The sequence below is a fragment of the Eleutherodactylus coqui genome, chromosome 2 (genome assembly GCF_035609145.1).
Source record: "Eleutherodactylus coqui strain aEleCoq1 chromosome 2, aEleCoq1.hap1, whole genome shotgun sequence".
NCBI lineage: Eukaryota > Metazoa > Chordata > Amphibia > Anura > Eleutherodactylidae > Eleutherodactylus > Eleutherodactylus coqui.
In genome coordinates this window covers 328,839,955-328,859,192 of record NC_089838.1, presented here as the reverse complement: position 1 = coordinate 328,859,192, position 19,238 = coordinate 328,839,955, and the positions used below count along the sequence as shown (strand labels likewise).

Genomic DNA, 19,238 nt, shown 5'->3' with positions numbered 1-19,238 from the left:
TCCCTACAGTTTATACAGCAGCACCTTAGAGATGTATTAGAACTCTGTTTTAGACATTTCTCCAGGTAGATCTGGTTACTCTTGACTCATTTCACCAAGGTGTGGACCTCAAAAGAGCAAAGGTTAATTTTCTACTGGATCTAGAGATCTGGATCTCTACCTCCTGCGACCTGCACATACTCCACCCTACTCATTGCCATGTATAGTGCAGTCGGGCGGGACATTATATCAAAATTCTTATTGATTTATGCATCCTGCTGCCAGACAGAGTTGGGACGTGTTGGAATTTACATGCAGATAAAGCCTGGCGCGATTCATATAGGAACTACATGAGGGAACAGATGGAGTTTCTTCTGCCACAGGGACTCAACCTGCTGGGTCAATTGGCTCTATCCTACCTCATCCTCAAACAAGTATGGAAATTCCTAAGAGGATTCAATATGTATATCATCTCCAGGGTGTGGAGGACGGACCTTAAAAAGTATGGAGGCTGGGCAGGTAGGTAGCTGTGGGGCTATTCTCAAGAGGCATAACCAATACATGCATGTGTCTTCCCCTTCCCCTTTGCAGCAGGATTAGAGTAGTAAATGGGGACATTTTGGAGAGGCTTCACTGCAGCAGAACACATAGAAATGCTGGAGGACAACCTGCTGCAGTCTGCAAGAGAACTGCAACCTAAAACCAAGCACATACGGGAATGCCTTAAGACATGAGGCACCAAGGTGGGAGTCTGATCTTCGATTTAGTCGAAAATGTGTCCGAATAATTGGGCTTATTTACCTAAAATGGCATCTGACATGCTGGTCTAAGCAAAGCCTCAACCCATGCATTTGTTTCACCTGGCAGCACCACCAGGCACCAGATGAAAACCTACTTTAGCTAGGAACTGGAGTAGGTACGTTTATCATCTGCGCCAGCCTTTGGTGTAGATTATAGTAAAAGTTATGTGCGAGGTTTGGCCAGTGTAAATGGCCAAAAGGTCACAGTTTTGGTACAAGTACCATAATAAATAAGCCCCATTGACTTAACCCCTTAACCACCACCCATTCTCCTTTTTATGGGAACCGCTAAGAGGTTTTATTTTCATTCAATCGCCTTTGTATGGCACTGCACCAGAAGCCTGTTACGGGTCACCAGAAGGAGTGGGTGCATGACTGTTGGCTAACAGCCTGGTACTTGGTCAAACAGAAGTGACCGGGACATGTAAAAGGCTGACAGAGCGAGGGGGCTACCTCTGTCACCCATCGGACCCCCATAATGTGATCGTAGGGTCCCGGTGGCTTGCTACAGCACCCGAAGGCTTGAATATGGCCTCTGGGTCTGACAGCTACGATGGCCTATGAGTATAGTAGTGTATTGTAAGAATGATGAAAGGTGGTGATATTCAAGTCACCTAGTGGGACAAAAACAAAAACTGGAAACAGTAAGAAAAAAATAAAAACAGCAAAAACCCGCCTTCCCCCTTTACTAGGAACTATAAATCCCCCCCAAAAAATTCCCAGCTTTTCCCATCTGCTCCCCAAAAAATGGAATAGAAAGCAATCAAACTGTCATATGGATCAATCAATAGTATCATTAAAAAGTACAACTCACCCCACAAACAAAGTGTCACCACTGACAAAAAAAGGAAAAAGTTACAGATTACGAAAAACTTTTTTAAAAAGTGTGAAAAAGTGGCAAGGAAATAAAGACTATATAAACTTGTTATTGGTGTCTTCGCACCGGCCCGCAGAATGAACGCAACGGATTGTTTATACTGCACTGTGAACGCCATTAAAAAAGGAAAAACAGGCCAGAAATACAGGTTTGGTTAATCTTACCTCTGGGGGAAAAAAATAGAATAAAAGCAATTAAAATGTTTTATGTTTCCTAAAAATGGGATAAATGAAGACTCGAGCTCATCCACAAAACACAACGTACCCTGATAGAGCTCCGGCGATGGAAACGGAGCAACGCTCCGGCTCTGGGATGCAGAGACAACAGCAAATCTGTAAAAAAGTGTTTTTGGTGTACCAAAATAGCAAAACATAAAAACCTGTATAACCTAGGGATCGCCGGAATCGTGCCGACCGGAGGAGAATAATGAGATCACTTATGCTGAATGCCATAAAGAGGAAATCCAAAAAAACGATGGCAGAATTCCTCCCCCCCCCCCCCCCCCAAGTGGCCTTAAATAAAAAATTTGGCAGAAGTCCTACAATGCAGTAAATGTACCCAAAAAATACAACTTGTCCCACATAAAACAAGCCCTCATACGGCGGTCAACGGAAGAGTTAGGGCAGTGGAAAAAACAGAGAAATGAGTTGGTCACCGAGGCGCAGGCAGCGGCTGAAGGGTGTGAAGACTTCTGCACAGCGGTAGTTGTAGAGACTCCTCCTTACTGCGTCTTCATATCCAATGGGGTTTCTTAGTAATGTTGTCACATGATTGCCCCGGCCTCCTGATGTCCTTTCTCGTTCTGCAGTTCCTTCGGACTGCTATCGGCTCCATCTCCTCGGCACGCAGCGCGGTAGGGGAAAGTCCACCATCTGAGTTAATGAATAATTAGCCGATGTAGTAAAACTTTACTTAGGCAACAAAAACCCGTCTGACCTGCGTCGGCGCCGTATCGTTAATCGGTGTCCCCTGATGACCTTCTCACTCCTGACAACAAGCCCTGCGAGCCGCAATGTGGTGGTGCTCATAGTACGGCGCTACATCCCAGGCGACCCCAATAGGGTTAAAGCGAACCAAACTTAAGCCACCACAGGGCTCCATTGTGATCGAACCTTACTTGACTTGACCCACCGGAAGTCCACATCATGCGGCGGTAACCCCTTAGGGACCAGCCTATTGTGTACCTTAAGCACAAATGATTTTCATTGACGCATTACAAGAGCCATAACTCGCTGACAGACGTATGAGGGCTTTTTGTGGGACAAGTTGTATATTTTACTGGCCGCACTCCGGGGTCCGTATAACGTGTTGTATAGCTCTTATTACATTTTTTTTAGGGGGAGATAAAAAGAACCCTTGCAGAAACTCCGCCGGACAAATGGTCTTGTAAACTGAGCTGATTTTGTCAGGAAGCAGACAGCTCCGTTTTCACTGCAGTGGCTAGGCTTGGTACTACAGTCAAATATCTCACTGAAGTAAGTGAATTGGAACTTTGACTGTTGAACCAAGTCTGGTCACTGCAGATGAAATAGAGCTGCCTGCTTCCTGCAGAAATCAGAGTACAACTGATCTGTGGGGATCCCAGGAGGCGACCTCTAGCCATTTACTATTGACGACCTATCCTAAGGCCTCATGTCCACAGGCAAAAGAAGAATTAAAATCCGCAGCGGATTTTAACTCTTCTCCCGCACGCGGATCCGCACCCCATAGGGATGCATTGACCACACGCGGGGTAGATAAATACCCGTGGATGGTCAATAAAAGTGATTTTTTTAAAAATGGAGCATCAAAAAATCTGGACCATGCTCTATTTTCGTGCGGGTCTCCCGCGGGGACGGCTCCCGCAGGCTTCTATTGAAGCCTATGGAAGCCGTCCAGATCCGCGGAAGACCTAAAATAAGAATCAACTCACCCGCAGCGGGCCGGGAGGGTCTTTTCTTCCTTATGGCTGGATCTTTCTTGCTTCGGCTCGGCGGATGTGCCCGGCGCATGCGTGCGGCACGCCAGCGACGTGCCACCGGCGTGCCGAGTTCATCCGCCGGCTGAAAAAGAAGATCCGGCCGTGGGGAAGAGAAGACCTTCCCGGCCCGCTGCGGGTGAGTTAATTCTTTTAAATTCCTATTTTCAGCGCTCATGTCCGCGGGACAGGAGGGACCCACTGCAGATTCTCCATGGAGACTCCGTAGCGGGCCTGATTTTCCCCGTGGACATGAGGCCTAATAGTTTACAGCTGGACAAACCCTTTAATGAATGAATGTAGAAAAAGTAGAGAGCGCCACAGGTAGATCCAATCCACACTAGCTCAGCTGTGTGGATGCAGTCACAAAATGTCTTTTCCTCAGTGCTCCAATCCTTCAATGTAAAGGAGAGCTGCAGATACAGGCTGGGGGGTCTAGATGAAGAACTCCCCCAGATATAATGAAGAAAGAAAAAGAGAAAAAAAAACCGTCAGAAAGAAGAGATCCGCGCTCACTGGTGAAGTGCACTGAGGACAAATTCACGTGTAGACAGTGGTGAAATGAAACACTTAATTGGAAGGAGGGGGGTATGATGTACAGATGCCCCCTCCTCAGAGTGTCCACCACAAGGTATAGAGCTGTGCTCCAAGTAGCAAGATGATATTCCAGATGTTGAAATCAAACGGAACTTTTAATACGGCAACGCGTTTCGGTGCAGAATAAGGCACCTTTCTCAAGCCATTAACATGTAAAACCAATACACAATACAAATATTTATACACAATTAAGAAAAGACATACCCTTCCCATGTTCATCTGTGCTGTGTGTCCAGCGTTCCCAAAGATGGGCGTACACTGATGACGTCAGCGGCACCATGTGATATGGTGGCCGCACTCTATATGTAGTGATGGAGTATCTAGGATGAGACTTCATTCGAACTAAATTAAGCTGATCCTAGGAGGTAAAGTGGAGTATATAGTAGTGTTTAAAAACGATAACCTTATAATGGTCTCGGCAATGTCTAGTTGCCGGACGGTGGGGGAGGAGCCTAATGATGCGTTCTGCATCATAGAGTTGCGCGCTGTTGTTGATATGATGACGCCGGCGTGGCTTAATTACCGGACGGTGGGGAGGAGCCCAATGACGCGCTCTACAGCCCTGAGTAGTGCGCTGTTCTTAATATACTGCCGCTGGCATAGTCCGGTTGCCGGGCGATGGGGGAGGGGCCTGATGACGCAATCTGCGTCATTGAATCACATGATGTGATGCCGCCGGCATGGAACAGCTACCGGGTGGTGAGGGGAACTTTCTATCCCCACCCGTAGTTACTCTTTTTTGTTATTATTCATTCCCATTGTAGGCAAATGTTCCAACACTAGATTACTATTTATGTTATTATACCTGCCCCCCTTTCTCTTTGGCACTGCCTCAATAAGAATACAGCTATAGTGGCTCCTCCTTTTGGATTATATCCACTTCACGGCTGCCATGGCAACGTGGACCGGGTCATGAAGCTCCCCCTTCCCCCTTTTCCCCCCTCCCACTGCCAGATAGTTGTAGTACATCACCGGCAGTATAAGGGTTTCACTATCTGACACCGTGACGCGTTATGCGTCATGAGGCTTTCCCCTCACCACCCGGTAGCTGTTCCATGCCGGCGGCATCACATCATGTGATTCAATGACGCAGATTGCGTCATCAGGCCCCTCCCCCATCGCCCGGCAACCGGACTATGCCAGCGGCAGTATATTAAGAACAGCGCACTACTCAGGGCTGTAGAGCGCGTCATTGGGCTCCTCCCCACCGTCCGGTAATTAAGCCACGCCGGCGTCATCATATCAACAACAGCGCGCAACTCTATGATGCAGAACGCATCATTAGGCTCCTCCCCCACCGTCCGGCAACTAGACATTGCCGAGACCATTATAAGGTTATCGTTTTTAAACACTACTATATACTCCACTTTACCTCCTAGGATCAGCTTAATTTAGTTCGAATGAAGTCTCATCCTAGATACTCCATCACTACATATAGAGTGCGGCCACCATATCACATGGTGCCGCTGACGTCATCAGTGTACGCCCATCTTTGGGAACGCTGGACACACAGCACAGATGAACATGGGAAGGGTATGTCTTTTCTTAATTGTGTATAAATATTTGTATTGTGTATTGGTTTTACATGTTAATGGCTTGAGAAAGGTGCCTTATTCTGCACCGAAACGCGTTGCCGTATTAAAAGTTCCGTTTGATTTCAACATCTGGAATATCATCTTGCTACTTGGAGCACAGCTCTATACCTTGTGGTGGACACTCTGAGGAGGGGGCATCTGTACATCATACCCCCCTCCTTCCAAGTAAGTGTTTCATTTCACCACTGTCTACACGTGAATTTGTCCTCAGTGCACTTCACCAGTGAGCGCGGATCTCTTCTTTCTGACGTTTTTTTTTTCTCTTTTTCTTTCTTCTTTAATGAATGAATAGCGTTCTCAGACCTTGCAAAACAAAAAATATAATAGAGAGGAGCACAAATGTTGGCACAGGTCACAGTTTTGTTCTCCATCTTCAAGCTTATAGTTGCACATTAACATTTGCACTGCCAAAAATGTTCTCCTTCCGGCAAACCCCTACAACAATCTGAGCTGAGTGACCTGATAGTTTTTAATCTTGTGGCCAACTGTGTCTCAGCAGAGGAGATTTGAGATTTGAATACCCATCAGCGGTCTGTTTGGTCATATGAGCTACATGCACCCATCTAGCCACACTAATAATTTTTCCTGAAGGTTGTAAATGATCTATATAGATGGGCAGACTTGTTTATGAAGGGGACCGAGATGGGCACTGAAGTCATGCCATCAATTCATTGGCCTAAATAGGTGGGAAGATCTTTCATTCTATGGGGATGTAATAGTGTAGGCATCAAATACTGTGTCCTGTCCACATAGGACTACGGGCTAGTAAACTGCATCTTTGGACCTCTGTCCATTCAGTATAGGGCTAGTAAACTGGAGGGGGGCAAATTTAGAGCATAGTCTAACTGAGTGGTGTCGTATCAACAACCCAGACTCTGGTCCCATTAAATTTAAGGTCCAATACCCCACTAACATTTTTGTCCTATATTATGATTTTTACAGTGGTAACGGGAGCAACGGACGGAATCGGCAAGGCCTATGCCGAGGAGGTCAGTACACAGCAGTCCGTCTCTCTCTACATCTATTGTCTATCACTCTTTTCTCCTCATACATCTGTTTCTTCTCCATAGTTGGCCAAAAGAGGTTTCGATATCATCCTCATCAGTCGGACTCTGGAGAAGTTGAAAACGGTTGCAAAGGGCATAGGTAAGAGATGATTCTAGAGAGGAAACCCAAAGGTAATGTATTAACTTCTAGATTTAGACAAGATAAACCATAACTCTGATGGGATGGCTGAAGTCTTAAGAATGAGTTTGTGAGATATACACAGTGTGAGCAATGTGGTGAAATGACACTGGTAGACTGTCACCCATTTGCCATCTTTCTGGTTTGGGAAAAGTTGGGTAGATCTAGGAAGATGGTCAAGTGTATTTCCTGGCAAGCAGAGCTCATCAACATTCATTCACCTGCCTTTCACACCTACCAGAGGGGGCTTTGATCCCATTTGCTCTTTTTGAGACCAGTAAGAAATCTCTTTGTTGTAGTGATAATGAAATTAACCATCTGCAGAAGATCCCCTGGTCTCCCTGCCCCTCCAGTACGCATCCTCCAGACTGGCTGACTGTGATTTCCCTCCACTGAGATGGGAGAAAAAAATGGTAACCGGGATTATGGGTCATTCGCAGGTCCCAGCCCAACAACAATTATATTCTCAAAACTGTGAATGTACCACGGATGCAGGGCATTCATTCGTGCCACTGTGCGACCCCCAGAACACACAGAATCACCTATCTGCGGAGCTAATCATCTGACCCATGATATGAAACATGGCGACCATAGCTTCATGATAATTCATGATATGAAACATGGCGACCATAGCTTCATGATAATTCATGATATGAAACATGGCGACCATAGCTTCATGATAATTCATGATATGAAACATGGCGACCATAGCTTCATGATAATTCATGATATGAAACATGGCGACCATAGCTTCCCTAATGGAGGGGCTCTGGGGAAATATAGCCAAAATGCTACATTGGGTTTCCATCTGGAAGATCTGTGCATCTATTTAGCCAGACCTCAATGATGTCATGAGGAGGACGACAGAGGTGGGACCCAGAGGGACTTCGAAACTGAAGAGGGATCTTCCCCCCCCATTGTCAGACCCAGGAGTTGCATCTGATGCCGGCCTGCCCCCTGTTCCTCGTGCTCCGCACCCAAGAGTATGTGATACAACTTCATAGACTGGAATTTTCTATTATTTTCTTCCTTTTTGCTTTATACTGTTTGTGTGTATTTGTAGCTCCTCCCCTTCTGTAATTATCTCCTTTTGTATAGTTTATCCAATTACCGCTAACCCTTTTTAGAATAAAGCTTTAAACTTTATTAGTCAGTTTCCTTGATGCTTTAAGCGATCCATAACCCCAAAGTCTGTTAGTTGTGTGTTGGCTGGTGGAAACTGAGGAGGCCGACCGACCTATCAGGAATGGTCAGTAGTGGCAGCGAGATATATTGGGGCATTTGGGCTCCATCTTGCATGCTTGAAGGATACAGGGAGCTGGAAATAAGTCAACCATGCAGTCTGCCCCCCCCCCCCCTCCCGCTGCCGTACATCACAGGTTGGTGACTGTCAGACCTGTGAAACCTACTTACCATGACAAGTAAGGACTCTGAAGGATAAAGGAGGTATCGCTGAGGGAGGACTAATTCATCCTGAAAGTATGTCATGCCTCACCCTGTCTTCATCTGGAGACCTTGTTTATCTTTACGGGATCAAGCCCAGATCAAGAAGCTCTCCATATACACATAGGTTGAGGTTGATCCTGACAGTATTTCGAGTCATCCTTCATCCTGTCTCTATTTATCCTGTTCATATCTAAATAGGGGCAAGGGGGTCAGCAGATATAGGCAGGCTAGAAAACTCCTCTGCATTTGGGGTATCCATAATCTTCATTTATCCAGTCTTCCTCTGGAGGTTTTCTTTATCTTATCATTATCTGGACAAGATCTAGGAGGTATCCAGGTAGGTTGGATGACTCTATATCTGGTTTCCATCCTGACAGTATCCAAAGTTCTTCTTCTTCTTTCCTTTACCTGGAGATCTTGGGTATCTCGTCCATGTCTAACAAGGGTGAATGAGTCTTCAGACATGAAGGACTTGAGGGGCAACTCATTCGACTTGCTAGTATCTAGAAGTCCTCCTTCATCATGCCTAGATCTGTGGATCTGGTTTATCTTTGCTGCATCTAGACAGAATCAAGGATGTCACCGAACACTAATAAGATCTCCATGTACAGAGAGGTTGTATCTGGAAGGATCTGTTATACTGCTAAGAGAAACTAGATCTCTAGATCCGGACAGGTAGGAGGACAACTTTGTATCTAGTATCTCTTTTTGATCTTGTTTCAGACTGAAGAGATCATTTATCTTATCAGGATACTGACAGCATAACTGAAGGTTGAAGATGGACTCCAGATACTGGCAGCATGAATGAGGACCTGTCAGTATTGGGAGACCTCCTTGATCCTGTCCAGGAACTGATAAGATAAACAATGTACTGGAAGAATGAATGAGTCCAGCCTCAATGTCTCATTCTTCATATCTCTGCCGGTAAGGATGGCTTTTACCCCTTAAGGGCCGCCCCTTTTTAAAAATTTTCATTTTCGTTTTTTTTTCTTCGTCCTCAATTTGAAAAAATAATAACTTTTTTATTTTCCGCCATCTTTTCGGGGTTAGGTCTTGTTTCTGTGGCGTACGCACTGCGGCACAAATACCATGATGACTTTATTGTGTGGGTCGGTGCGAATACTGCGATACCAAATTTATAGAGTTAATTTTCTACAGTATTACATTTAAAATAAAAAAAAATCCCATTTCTGCCGCCGCCTTCTGGCCTTCTGGCCGCCATAACGGTTGTATTTTTCCATTGACATAGTTGTGCCGGGCTCATTTTTAGCAGGGCGCCCTGTAGTTTCTATTGGTAACAATTCGGAGTACATAAAACCTTTTGATCACTTTTATTATATTTTTTCCTTGGAGACCGGGTGACCATACGGGTTTATTCCCGCGAGCGTATATCGGATGGCGTTTTCACGGCCGGCCGATATCCGCTTCCATCTAAGCAGTTCTCCCCTTCCCTCCCCCTCACCGGCTCTCTGCCTCTCTTCTCCAATCTGCTGTTTGCAATGGGAGCTAAGCTCGGTTCTGCCCCGCCCACTCCCATTGGTTGCTATGGACAAGGGGCGGGGAGGGGTGGGAGCTTAGCTCCACCCCCATGCCGCCCACTCCTATTGCAAACCGCTTGGAGGGGAGGAGAGAAGCAGAGAGGTGAGGGGGAGGGAAGGAAGGCACTGCCCAGATGGAAGTGTATATCGGCCGGCCGTAAAAAAGCCCGCTGATATACGCTCATGTAAATAAGCCCTAAAAGCGCAATTCTGCCATTGTGTTTTTTTTTTCTCTGATAACGTTCCCTGTGCAGGATAAATATTTGTTACTGCGGTAGATCTAACTTTTATGGACGCAACAACCTCATTATTTAGATTTTTTTATTGTAAATATGGTAAAAGTTGTTTTTTAACTTTTATTGGTTTTTGTTTTTTCTAATAACTTTTTTTACTAGTTTTTACATTTTTTCTTACTCCCCACAGGGGACTTGAACTCGTGATCATTTCATGACTCCTGCAGCATACCGTAATACCATAGTATTGCATTATACCCCGATCTGACTGGCATTTTATCAAGCCACGCCACAGGTGTGTCTTGAAGGGCAATGGCAGCACTGAGTGCTAAACTTCCACCCTGTTACCTGCTCCTCTCCGCTCCTTGCCAGCTGTTTGCTATGGGAGGGGGCAGGACGGGGGTAGAGCTAAGCTCCACCATTGCTGGCTGCAGCAGGGGGCGGAGAGAGGGCGGGTCCTTAGCACACTAGCTCCTGCCCGTGACACCTCCTCCCCTTGCCAAGAGATGGTACTGGGGCTCCCTAGCTGCCCACCAAGGTAGGAAGCTCAGTGCTAAACAGGTGGAAGGGGAGTAAAGTTTCATTTAGACACAATGATTATTTCTTAAAATTCACTCAAAAGCCATCTTTTGACCGAAATGCTCTGCCATTGTGCACTGCATCGGGTAAGCTAGAAATCACCAATGACTCTTATCAGTGCCGCACACTGATTTACTCAGCGAGCAGCGCTGATAGCATTCTTTCAGCTGGTATCCCATTGGGACTCCTCAGCGGGATACCAGCTGACAGCTCCGAGAACAAAGAAGCTGTCAGCGCTCCTGCTGTTTCTTGGAGCTATCAGCTCAGCGAGGCAGTGCTGATAACTGTGAGAACAAAGCAGATGTTTGCATATACAAAACAGCTGCTTTGTTCTTGCAATCAGCGGTGTCCCGCTCTGCCTGCATTTAACTCTTTAAGTAGCTAATTAACTACTTAAGAGTTATGCAAAGATGATCGCTCAAACCTGTCACTCAGACTGACGTTTGAGCGATCACCTTTCAGTGTAAATGCACCTTTACTCCATCACATATGCCGAGCGCTCTACAGCCGTGTTATGGGGTAGCTACATGCAATGCAGAATAGGATCTGCTGTGATTTATTTCATGCCTACAATACAGAGAGCCGATGCACCCATGTAAATGACCCCTTATAAATGTCCCTTGACCCTTATGCTGCGGTGGCCCTGGGTGTAAATGAGTTGGACACCCCTGGTCTAGATCTACAGACTCCGACAGTGGGCTTAGTACATAGGCATACGGTCATTAGGAGCTGCACACACTGGAGGATTACTGATTTTCTTTCTAGAACATCTGAAAATATTCTCGGCACTTACAGAAATTTCTACCTTCCACAGAAGAACGAACCCGACGGAAAACCAAAGTTATCCAGCTGGATTTCACAGGAGGACCTGAAATTTACCCCAAGGTGGAGAAGGCGCTGAAGGGGCTGGACATTGGCATCCTCGGTAGGATCTTACGTGGTCGGGGTCCCGTAGACTTTGTATTCACTGTTGTGGTCGGACACCCACATGTCCCTGACTTCTGACTTTCTTTGTATATTACTCGCAAGCCTGAAGAGCACCTTTCTCCCCCGCCCTGCATATACATCTGCCTGCCTCCATCTTTTTGTAGGTTGTATGTTTGAGAATCTCCCTAAAGGGCTTGTCCAGTTGTAAACTACTAATGGCCTATCTGCAGGATAGGTCATTAATAGTAGATCAGCAGGGGTCAATAACCTGAGACCCCCACCGATCATCTGTTCATCAAGCCGATATGCTTGTAAACTGAACTGATTTCTGCAGGAAGCAGACAATTCTGTTCTCCCTGCAGTGGCCAGATTTGGTATTACAGGCAGTTTTCATTGAAGTGAATGGGAATTTTGCCAGTAATACCAAGCCTTGCCACTATAGTGAGAACAGAGCTTTTGTGCCTTGCAGAAATCAGCTCAGTGTATGAGTGAATTAGCCAATGGAACAACTGAATTGTGGGGATCCTGTGTGACAGATCCTCACCAATCTTCTATTGATGGCCTATCGTAAATCTAGGCCATTAGTAGTTTACAACTAGACAATCCCTTTAAGGGTCTATTTCCTCACTACCCCTCCTCCACCAATAAAGAGTCCTATACTGTAGAAGAGATGAGTGCTGGGCCTCCCTATACTGAGATAATAGCTAAAGCAAAGACCATGAGGATACTATGGGATACTTGGTCCCAGGATGGTACTATTCTCTTTGGAACTCTTCACCAAAAGAACTACATTGTTGATAAGGAGAGGGGAGAATTCTCCCAGTGGAGGCGGAAATAGACATCAGGAAGTTTGGGCTTGGGTGGAAAACTCCAGAATCATAATGAGGTTCCCAGTTTGATTTTAGGGGCCACCTCTTTTCTATGCTCACCATTGCTCCCCTCTTTCTTCTGCCTTCATGATTTGTATGTTTGACCTCCCCGTTTTTTGTTTTCCCCTTTCTTTCCCGATGAAGTAAATTTTTGGATTTTCCATTGCAGTCAATAACGTTGGTATGCTCTACGATGAGAACCCCATCCTGTTTCTTGATGTGCCTGATGTCAGTGAGGTGAGTGAGATGTTGAATGGACAATCTTACTACACAAGACTTCAAATGTCATGGTGAGCTATGACAAAACTACAGCTTCCAACATGCTCTGATTGCCTCTGGACACCCAATGGTTTTGGAAGAATGTTTGAGGGTGTAGGAAACTCCTGGGAATCGTAGATTTATTGCTGACCAACACAACCCCTCACTGTCTTCCCCCATTGGATTACTGCTGTGCCAACCACTATAGTCCACCAACAAACCCATCTACTGTTGACTGTCTGACTTGACTCCCACCATGTCTTCCTCTGCTCTTCCATTTCTTCACTTCTCTTTCCATCTCAGGTCATGTTCCTGATCTCAGGATCACCTTCCTCATTGTATATGATTTTCTCCTCTTCTCACATCTCCTATTCACACTCCCCCCTCCAGAACGTTTCCCCTGACTCTAACCCCTGATGATTTTCTTTTAATCACATCTAACACTCCTGTATTCATCATGCTTGCAAAGTCCACCTAGAAGCCCACCTATTCCTGTTCTCACCTCTAAGTCTTCACACCTCCCTCTTAAGGAAGTCAGTCAAACACTTCTCTACTCTGTTTGCCTTCAAGGTCAATGTAAAAAGTTCTTCTTATCATACTCCATCACTTAGAATGTCTCCCCTGTCCCTTCTATGGTATTTCCAAACATCCCAAACTCCCATGATGGTCATGCCTTCATGGTCAACCTATGTCTTCACACTCCTTCCAGGACTTCTCCTTTGTCTCTCCTCCTATGATATTATTCCCCAACATCCAACACTCCTGTAGTCTTCATGTATTCAAGATCAACCCTTCTTATCATACTTCATCATCTAGGACTTGTCCCATCCAACACTCCAATACTCATGTGCCTTCAATAGCAACCCCTGCTCTCACCCCCTATCAAAGTCAATTCGAGTCTCTCTTATGTTTTAAGTCTTCAATGCAATCTAAAACACCAGCTGGACGTCCAAAACCATCATACTCTTCATCCACTCTGTCCCACCCAGGACGTCTCCTCTCCTATGGTATTTCCTAACACAGGCCATCCAGTTCTGTTCATGTCCTCAAGAGCAACCTAAAAGACCAAGTTTCCTCACTAAGGCTTCTACACTGCGATTTCCCATTCCCCAACATCCTATACTCTCATACTCTTCATTGCCAACCTAGAAACCTATTATTATAAGGACAGACCCTCCTCTGTTCCCCACACCCTCCTTTCCACCATTTGCTTGAGAATTTGGGATGGGCTTAGGACCAGAGGTGACCTCCCAACCTGCACAGGGGCTTTAACTCCTCTTTTTCATGGCCCAGCATTCCCACCTGCAATGTACAAGCGTACATTCCTTTGTTGGCAAGATGCTGAAGACATCCGGCTATGCAACATCATACTCAACAATATTTTGCCTTAATTTCTATCCCTCCTGGCATCTCCTCCCAAATATCAAACTCTCCTGGATGGAGTATTTACAACTATCCTCTTTCCTAAAAACCATTCCTGTTCTCCACCAATCAAACTCTTTACCGACTCTGATTGAAGACTTATTTCTACAAAAGAACCCCCCTACCGGCGTCCTCTCCAGGATCCACATCATTATCTTATCACAGGTGCCCCAGGGAGACCCCCAGCTTGCTAGGTTGTGGGAGAGCGAGTTGTCTGTTTCGATATCAGACTCTGATGGGGCATTCACATTTTCATACAAATTGCCGTTGGCATGCGCCGCACAAGCAGCGAATTATACATTGCTCACCCGGTGGTATATAGGTGTCCAGACCTCATTCACCGTATTCATCCAGCAATATCGGACTCCTGTTAGCGCTGTGGCTCTGTGAGAGGTACCTGGCGTGGTGGGACTGCCCGGAACGCTTTTCAGATCCATGAACAGGAAACATGCAACCCAGTTGTCGCATCACCTAAATTGGCGCTACTTTCTATTACTCCAGGCTCGTTTGCTGAAGCTAAGTGTATTGCATCATTTCTTAGCAGCACAGACTGTAATTCTTTGCCATTGGCGACTCCATGGTGGCCACGGATCTTCTTCCAGCATACACCAGAGTTCATGAATCTGTTGAGGTGATCGGATTTTTGCGGTCTCCGTTAATATTACATGAATGGACACCTCCCATAGAACATGACGTGATTTATTTCCTGCTGTGGAAATCAGCGGTAGAATTCCGCATGTGAGCATTGGCAGGCAGAAAGCTGTTAGGTTCAATAGAACCTAGTAGCTGCGGAATTCACCCGTGGCTTTCTGCCACGCGATAGAAATCCATTCATGGGCATTCACCCTAACACAGAGTCACTAAAAAGTTAAGCGAACACTCCAGAAGGGATCTCAACTCCGACTTGGAATTTCTCCACAAGCTGAAGACCTCTTGGACTATATGGACCTCCACCCCCGGCTCGCAGGACTATCCTGAGTATAAACAGCTGGTCCTTCGGTCACACGGCTACAGTTTACTGTAATTATTACTTGGGAACTTAGTATTAGTTAACTGTAAAGTTAATAATCGGATTACATGATCTGTAGGGGCCGGTCACCGGGCTTCGGTCGAATGGACGGTTAAGAGAATGCGATGTGATTAATCATTTTTGGAATATTTTTGTTTCTAACAGAGAGCGACGTCCATTATGAACTGTAACATGATGTCCACTGTACAAGTACGTATCCGTATTACCAGATGTGTCCGCTGTAAACCTGACCCTCTTCCTGCATCTGGTACAGATAGCAGGGACCTATATGTCTCTATATGTGCACTTACAGGTAACCTAGTGGAATGTCTTTATTCTCACATTTCAGATGACCAGGATTGTACTTCCAAAAATGATACAGAGGTACTTGTCCGAAACTGTGCACCTTTATATATACTGCATCGTCTTGTGTTACAGTGAGGATTTGACTGTGTAGACAGTAGTGTGGTTTGATGATGACTGAACTATGTAGACAGCAGCTTAGCTGGATGATGGTTGGACTGTGTAGACGGCAGTATGGTTGGGTAATGGTTGGACTACATAGACGGCAGTATAGTTGGGTGATAGTTGGACAGTGTAGACAACAGTGCGGTTGGGTGATAGTTGGATTGTATAGATAGCAGAGTGGTTGGGTGATGGTTGCCTGTTATAGATAATTGGACTGTATAGATAGCAGTATGGTTGGGTAATGGTTAGACTGTACATAGCAGTGTGGTTGGGTGTTGGTTGGACTGTACAGAGAGCAGTGTGCTTGGGTGATGCTTGAACTGTAGATAGCAATGTGGTTGGGTGATGGTTGGACTGTATAAATAGTTGTGTGGTTGGGTGGTGAATAGACCATGTAGACAGCAGTGTGGCTCAGTGATAGTTGGACTGTAGATAGCAGTGTGATTGGGTCATGGATGGACAGTATATATAGCAGTGTAGTTGGATGATGGTTACTCATTATAGACAGCAGTATGGTTGGGTGATGGTTGGACTGTAGATAGCAGTGTGGTCAGGTAATGGTTGGACTGTAGATAGCCATGCAGTTGGATGATAGTTGGACTGTAGAAAGCAATGTGGTCGGGTGATGGTTAGACTGTAGGTAGCAGTGTGGTTGGCTGATGGTTAAGCTGTACATAGCAGTATTGTTGCGTGATTCTTTGACTTTAGATAGCAGTGTGATTGGGGTGATGGCTGGACTGTAGATAGCAGTGTGGTTGGGTGATGGTTGGACTGTAGATAGCAGTGTGATTGGGTGATGGCTGGACTGTAGATAGCAGTGTGGTTGGGTGATGGTTGGACTGTAGATAGCAGTGTGGTTGGGTGATGGTTGGACTGTAGATAGCAGTGTGATTGGGTGATGGCTGGACTGTAGATAGCAGTGTGGTTGGGTGATGGTTGGACTGTAGATAGCAGTGTGATTGGGTGATGGCTGGACTGTAGATAGCAGTGTGGTTGGGTGATGGTTGGACTGTAGATAGCAGTGTGATTGGGGTGATGGCTGGACTGTAGATAGCAGTGTGGTTGGGTGATGGTTGGACTGTAGATAGCCATGCAGTTGGGTGATAGTTGGACTGTAGATAGCAGTGTGGTTTGGTGATGGTTGGACTATAGATAGCAGTATGGTTTGGTGATGGTTGGACTATAGATAGCAGTATGGTTTGGTGATGGTTGGACTATAGATAGCAGTATGGTTTGGTGATGGTTGGACTATAGATAGCAGTATGGTTTGGTGATGGTTGGACTGTAGATAGCAGTGGGGTTGGCTGATGGTTGGACAGTAGATAGCAGTATGGTTTGGTGATGGTTGGACTGTAGATAGCAGTATGGTTTGGTGATGGTTGGACTGTAGATAGCAGTATGGTTTGGTGATGGTTGGACTGTAGATAGCCGTGCGGTTCAGTGATGGTTGGACTTTATATAGCGGTGCAATTGGGTGTTGGTTGGCTAGTAGATGATGACCATTGTCTTGTGTTTCTCCATTTCCCAGGAAGAAAGGTCTGATAATTAACATGTCCTCAGAGGCCGGTAATCATGCCTTCCCCAGGCTGACCATATACAGCGCCACCAAGGTATGGCCATCCTCTGTGGAGTCAGATAACATGCTCTTCCTGTCCGCTATCTGGTGTCAGCCACCCTGATGACATCCTGTTCTTTTCAGGCCTTTCTGGATTTTTTCTCCCGCGGTCTTAATATAGAATATAAATCCAAAGGAATTACAGTGCAGGTAACGTCTGACCCGCTGGGGATACGGGCGCCGGTGGATGGAGGGGGGGGGATGGGGGGGGTTCATTCAGACTCTATCAGGCATGAAAAGATTAGACGCATGGGCTTAGGAGACAGTATCACATGTGATAAGATTAGATACAGCTGCCCAGCAGCTTAGATACATAACTCAACAGACAGTATTACACATGATAGGATTAGATACACAGCTCAGCAGACAGTATCACACAGGATAGGATTAGATACACGTCTCAGCAGGCAGTATCACACATGAAAGGATTAGATACATGGCTCAGCAGACAGTATAACACAGGATAGGATTAGATACACGGCTCAGTAGACAGTATCACACAAGGTAGGATTAGATACGTGGCTCAGCAGACAGTATAACACAGGATAGGATTAGATACAAAGCTCAGCAGACAGTATCACACAGGATAGGATTAGATACACAGCTCAGCAGACAGTATCACACAGGATAGGATTAGATACACAGCTCAGCAGACAGTATCACACAGGATAGGATTAGATACACAGCTCAGCAGACAGTATCACACGGGATAGGATTAGATACACAGCTCAGCAGACAGTATCACACGGGATAGGATTAGATACAGCAGTTCTCATGTCTTCGTGTGCCCACAGTCTGTGATGCCTCTGACGGTTTCTACCAACATGAACCAGAATATGAAGCAGAATCTGCTGGTGATGGGGGTCGATGATTATGCCTGGGAAGCTCTGAACACGGTGGGATACAGCGACCGGACCAGCGGATGCCTCTCCCATGGCATTCAGGTAGTGACTGGAGTGTAATGCACGGCGTAGTGCGGGGACAGCTGGACACACCCATGACAGACAAGTAGGCGGAGGCTGGATGACCCCTCACCTGGTGCTGCACCCGTACACAGGCCTCACTACGTGTCGGCCGTTAGAGCTGTTCACGCTGTACGTATTGGGTGATGGCGGACCACGGATGGAGAATTCAAGGGCATCTGCCCTAATTCTAGGTGACGATGCTGTCAGCCCTCAGCTGAAATGATCATTATTGATAGATTTCACCCAACTAATGACCGTTTTAGATGAAATTGTACATTTCCATTAATTTAGTGTAATATCTTTGGGCACCCTAATTATACGTAGTGGTAGACTATAGGTACATATGTGCACCTGCTAGACTCAGCACTTCACTGTATTGTACGCCTTCCATCTACCCTGTATATATAGCGCCATCTAGTGGGCAGGACCTGTATGATGCGCTTCCATTCTTCATGCAGAGTTACTTGCTGGACCTCATCCTGTCAGACTCCCTCATGGGCTCCAGATTCATGGCAAAATTCGCCAAGAGAGCCATGGATGCCCTGGAGAAGACAAGGAAGCCGAAGCAGAAGTAGCCGAGAAAGGAAAAAGGCGCAAAATAAATTGTTATATGGAAAGGACTAATAAACAATTGTGTTCTTGTTATTTGTCAATAACCTCCGAATCGTACACTGCGATGAGAGAAGTATCAGATGGACAGAAGGGGGTGAGATTCCGGTTTATTCCCACTTCTCCATCTGGTCTTAGGTCGCCTTTGGCCTCAATGACTGCAGTCGCCCTCTTCGGCCGCTTTCCACCACATTTCCATAGATGTGTGGAGGGATTTGCTACCATTCCTGAAGGAGCTTCAGACAGTGATGCGGGGGGTTATGGGTATGTTGGGCGCACGGATGCAGCATTCTAGTTCATCCCAAAGATG

The 19,238-nt window shown here is 46.0% G+C and overlaps 1 protein-coding gene across 1 annotated transcript; it reads left to right on the top strand.

The window, feature by feature from the left end:
* Positions 1-285: 285 nt before the first annotated feature.
* Positions 286-18,914, top strand: LOC136610895 (very-long-chain 3-oxoacyl-CoA reductase-B-like). Its single transcript, XM_066590094.1, has 11 exons — positions 286-498; positions 6,748-6,794; positions 6,876-6,951; positions 11,601-11,711; positions 12,752-12,819; positions 15,437-15,481; positions 15,621-15,655; positions 17,268-17,349; positions 17,439-17,504; positions 18,149-18,298; positions 18,778-18,914. The coding sequence occupies exons 1-11, from the start codon at positions 330-332 to the stop codon at positions 18,892-18,894; spliced, it is 966 nt and encodes a 321-aa protein (XP_066446191.1). The 5' UTR covers positions 286-329; the 3' UTR covers positions 18,895-18,914.
* Positions 18,915-19,238: the final 324 nt, after the last annotated feature.

What these genes read in the sequence shown, in the direction of transcription:
- LOC136610895 (XM_066590094.1), top strand. Translation starts at nt 330, where the DNA reads ATGAGGGAACAGATGGAGTTTCTTCTGCCACAGGGACTCAACCTGCTG. An exon ending in GCAAGGCCTATGCCGAGGAG is followed by an intron (nt 6,795 to 6,875) that starts GTCAGTACACAG and finishes TCTTCTCCATAG; the next exon opens with TTGGCCAAAAGAGGTTTCGA. An exon ending in ACATGATGTCCACTGTACAA is followed by an intron (nt 15,482 to 15,620) that starts GTACGTATCCGT and finishes CTCACATTTCAG; the next exon opens with ATGACCAGGATTGTACTTCC.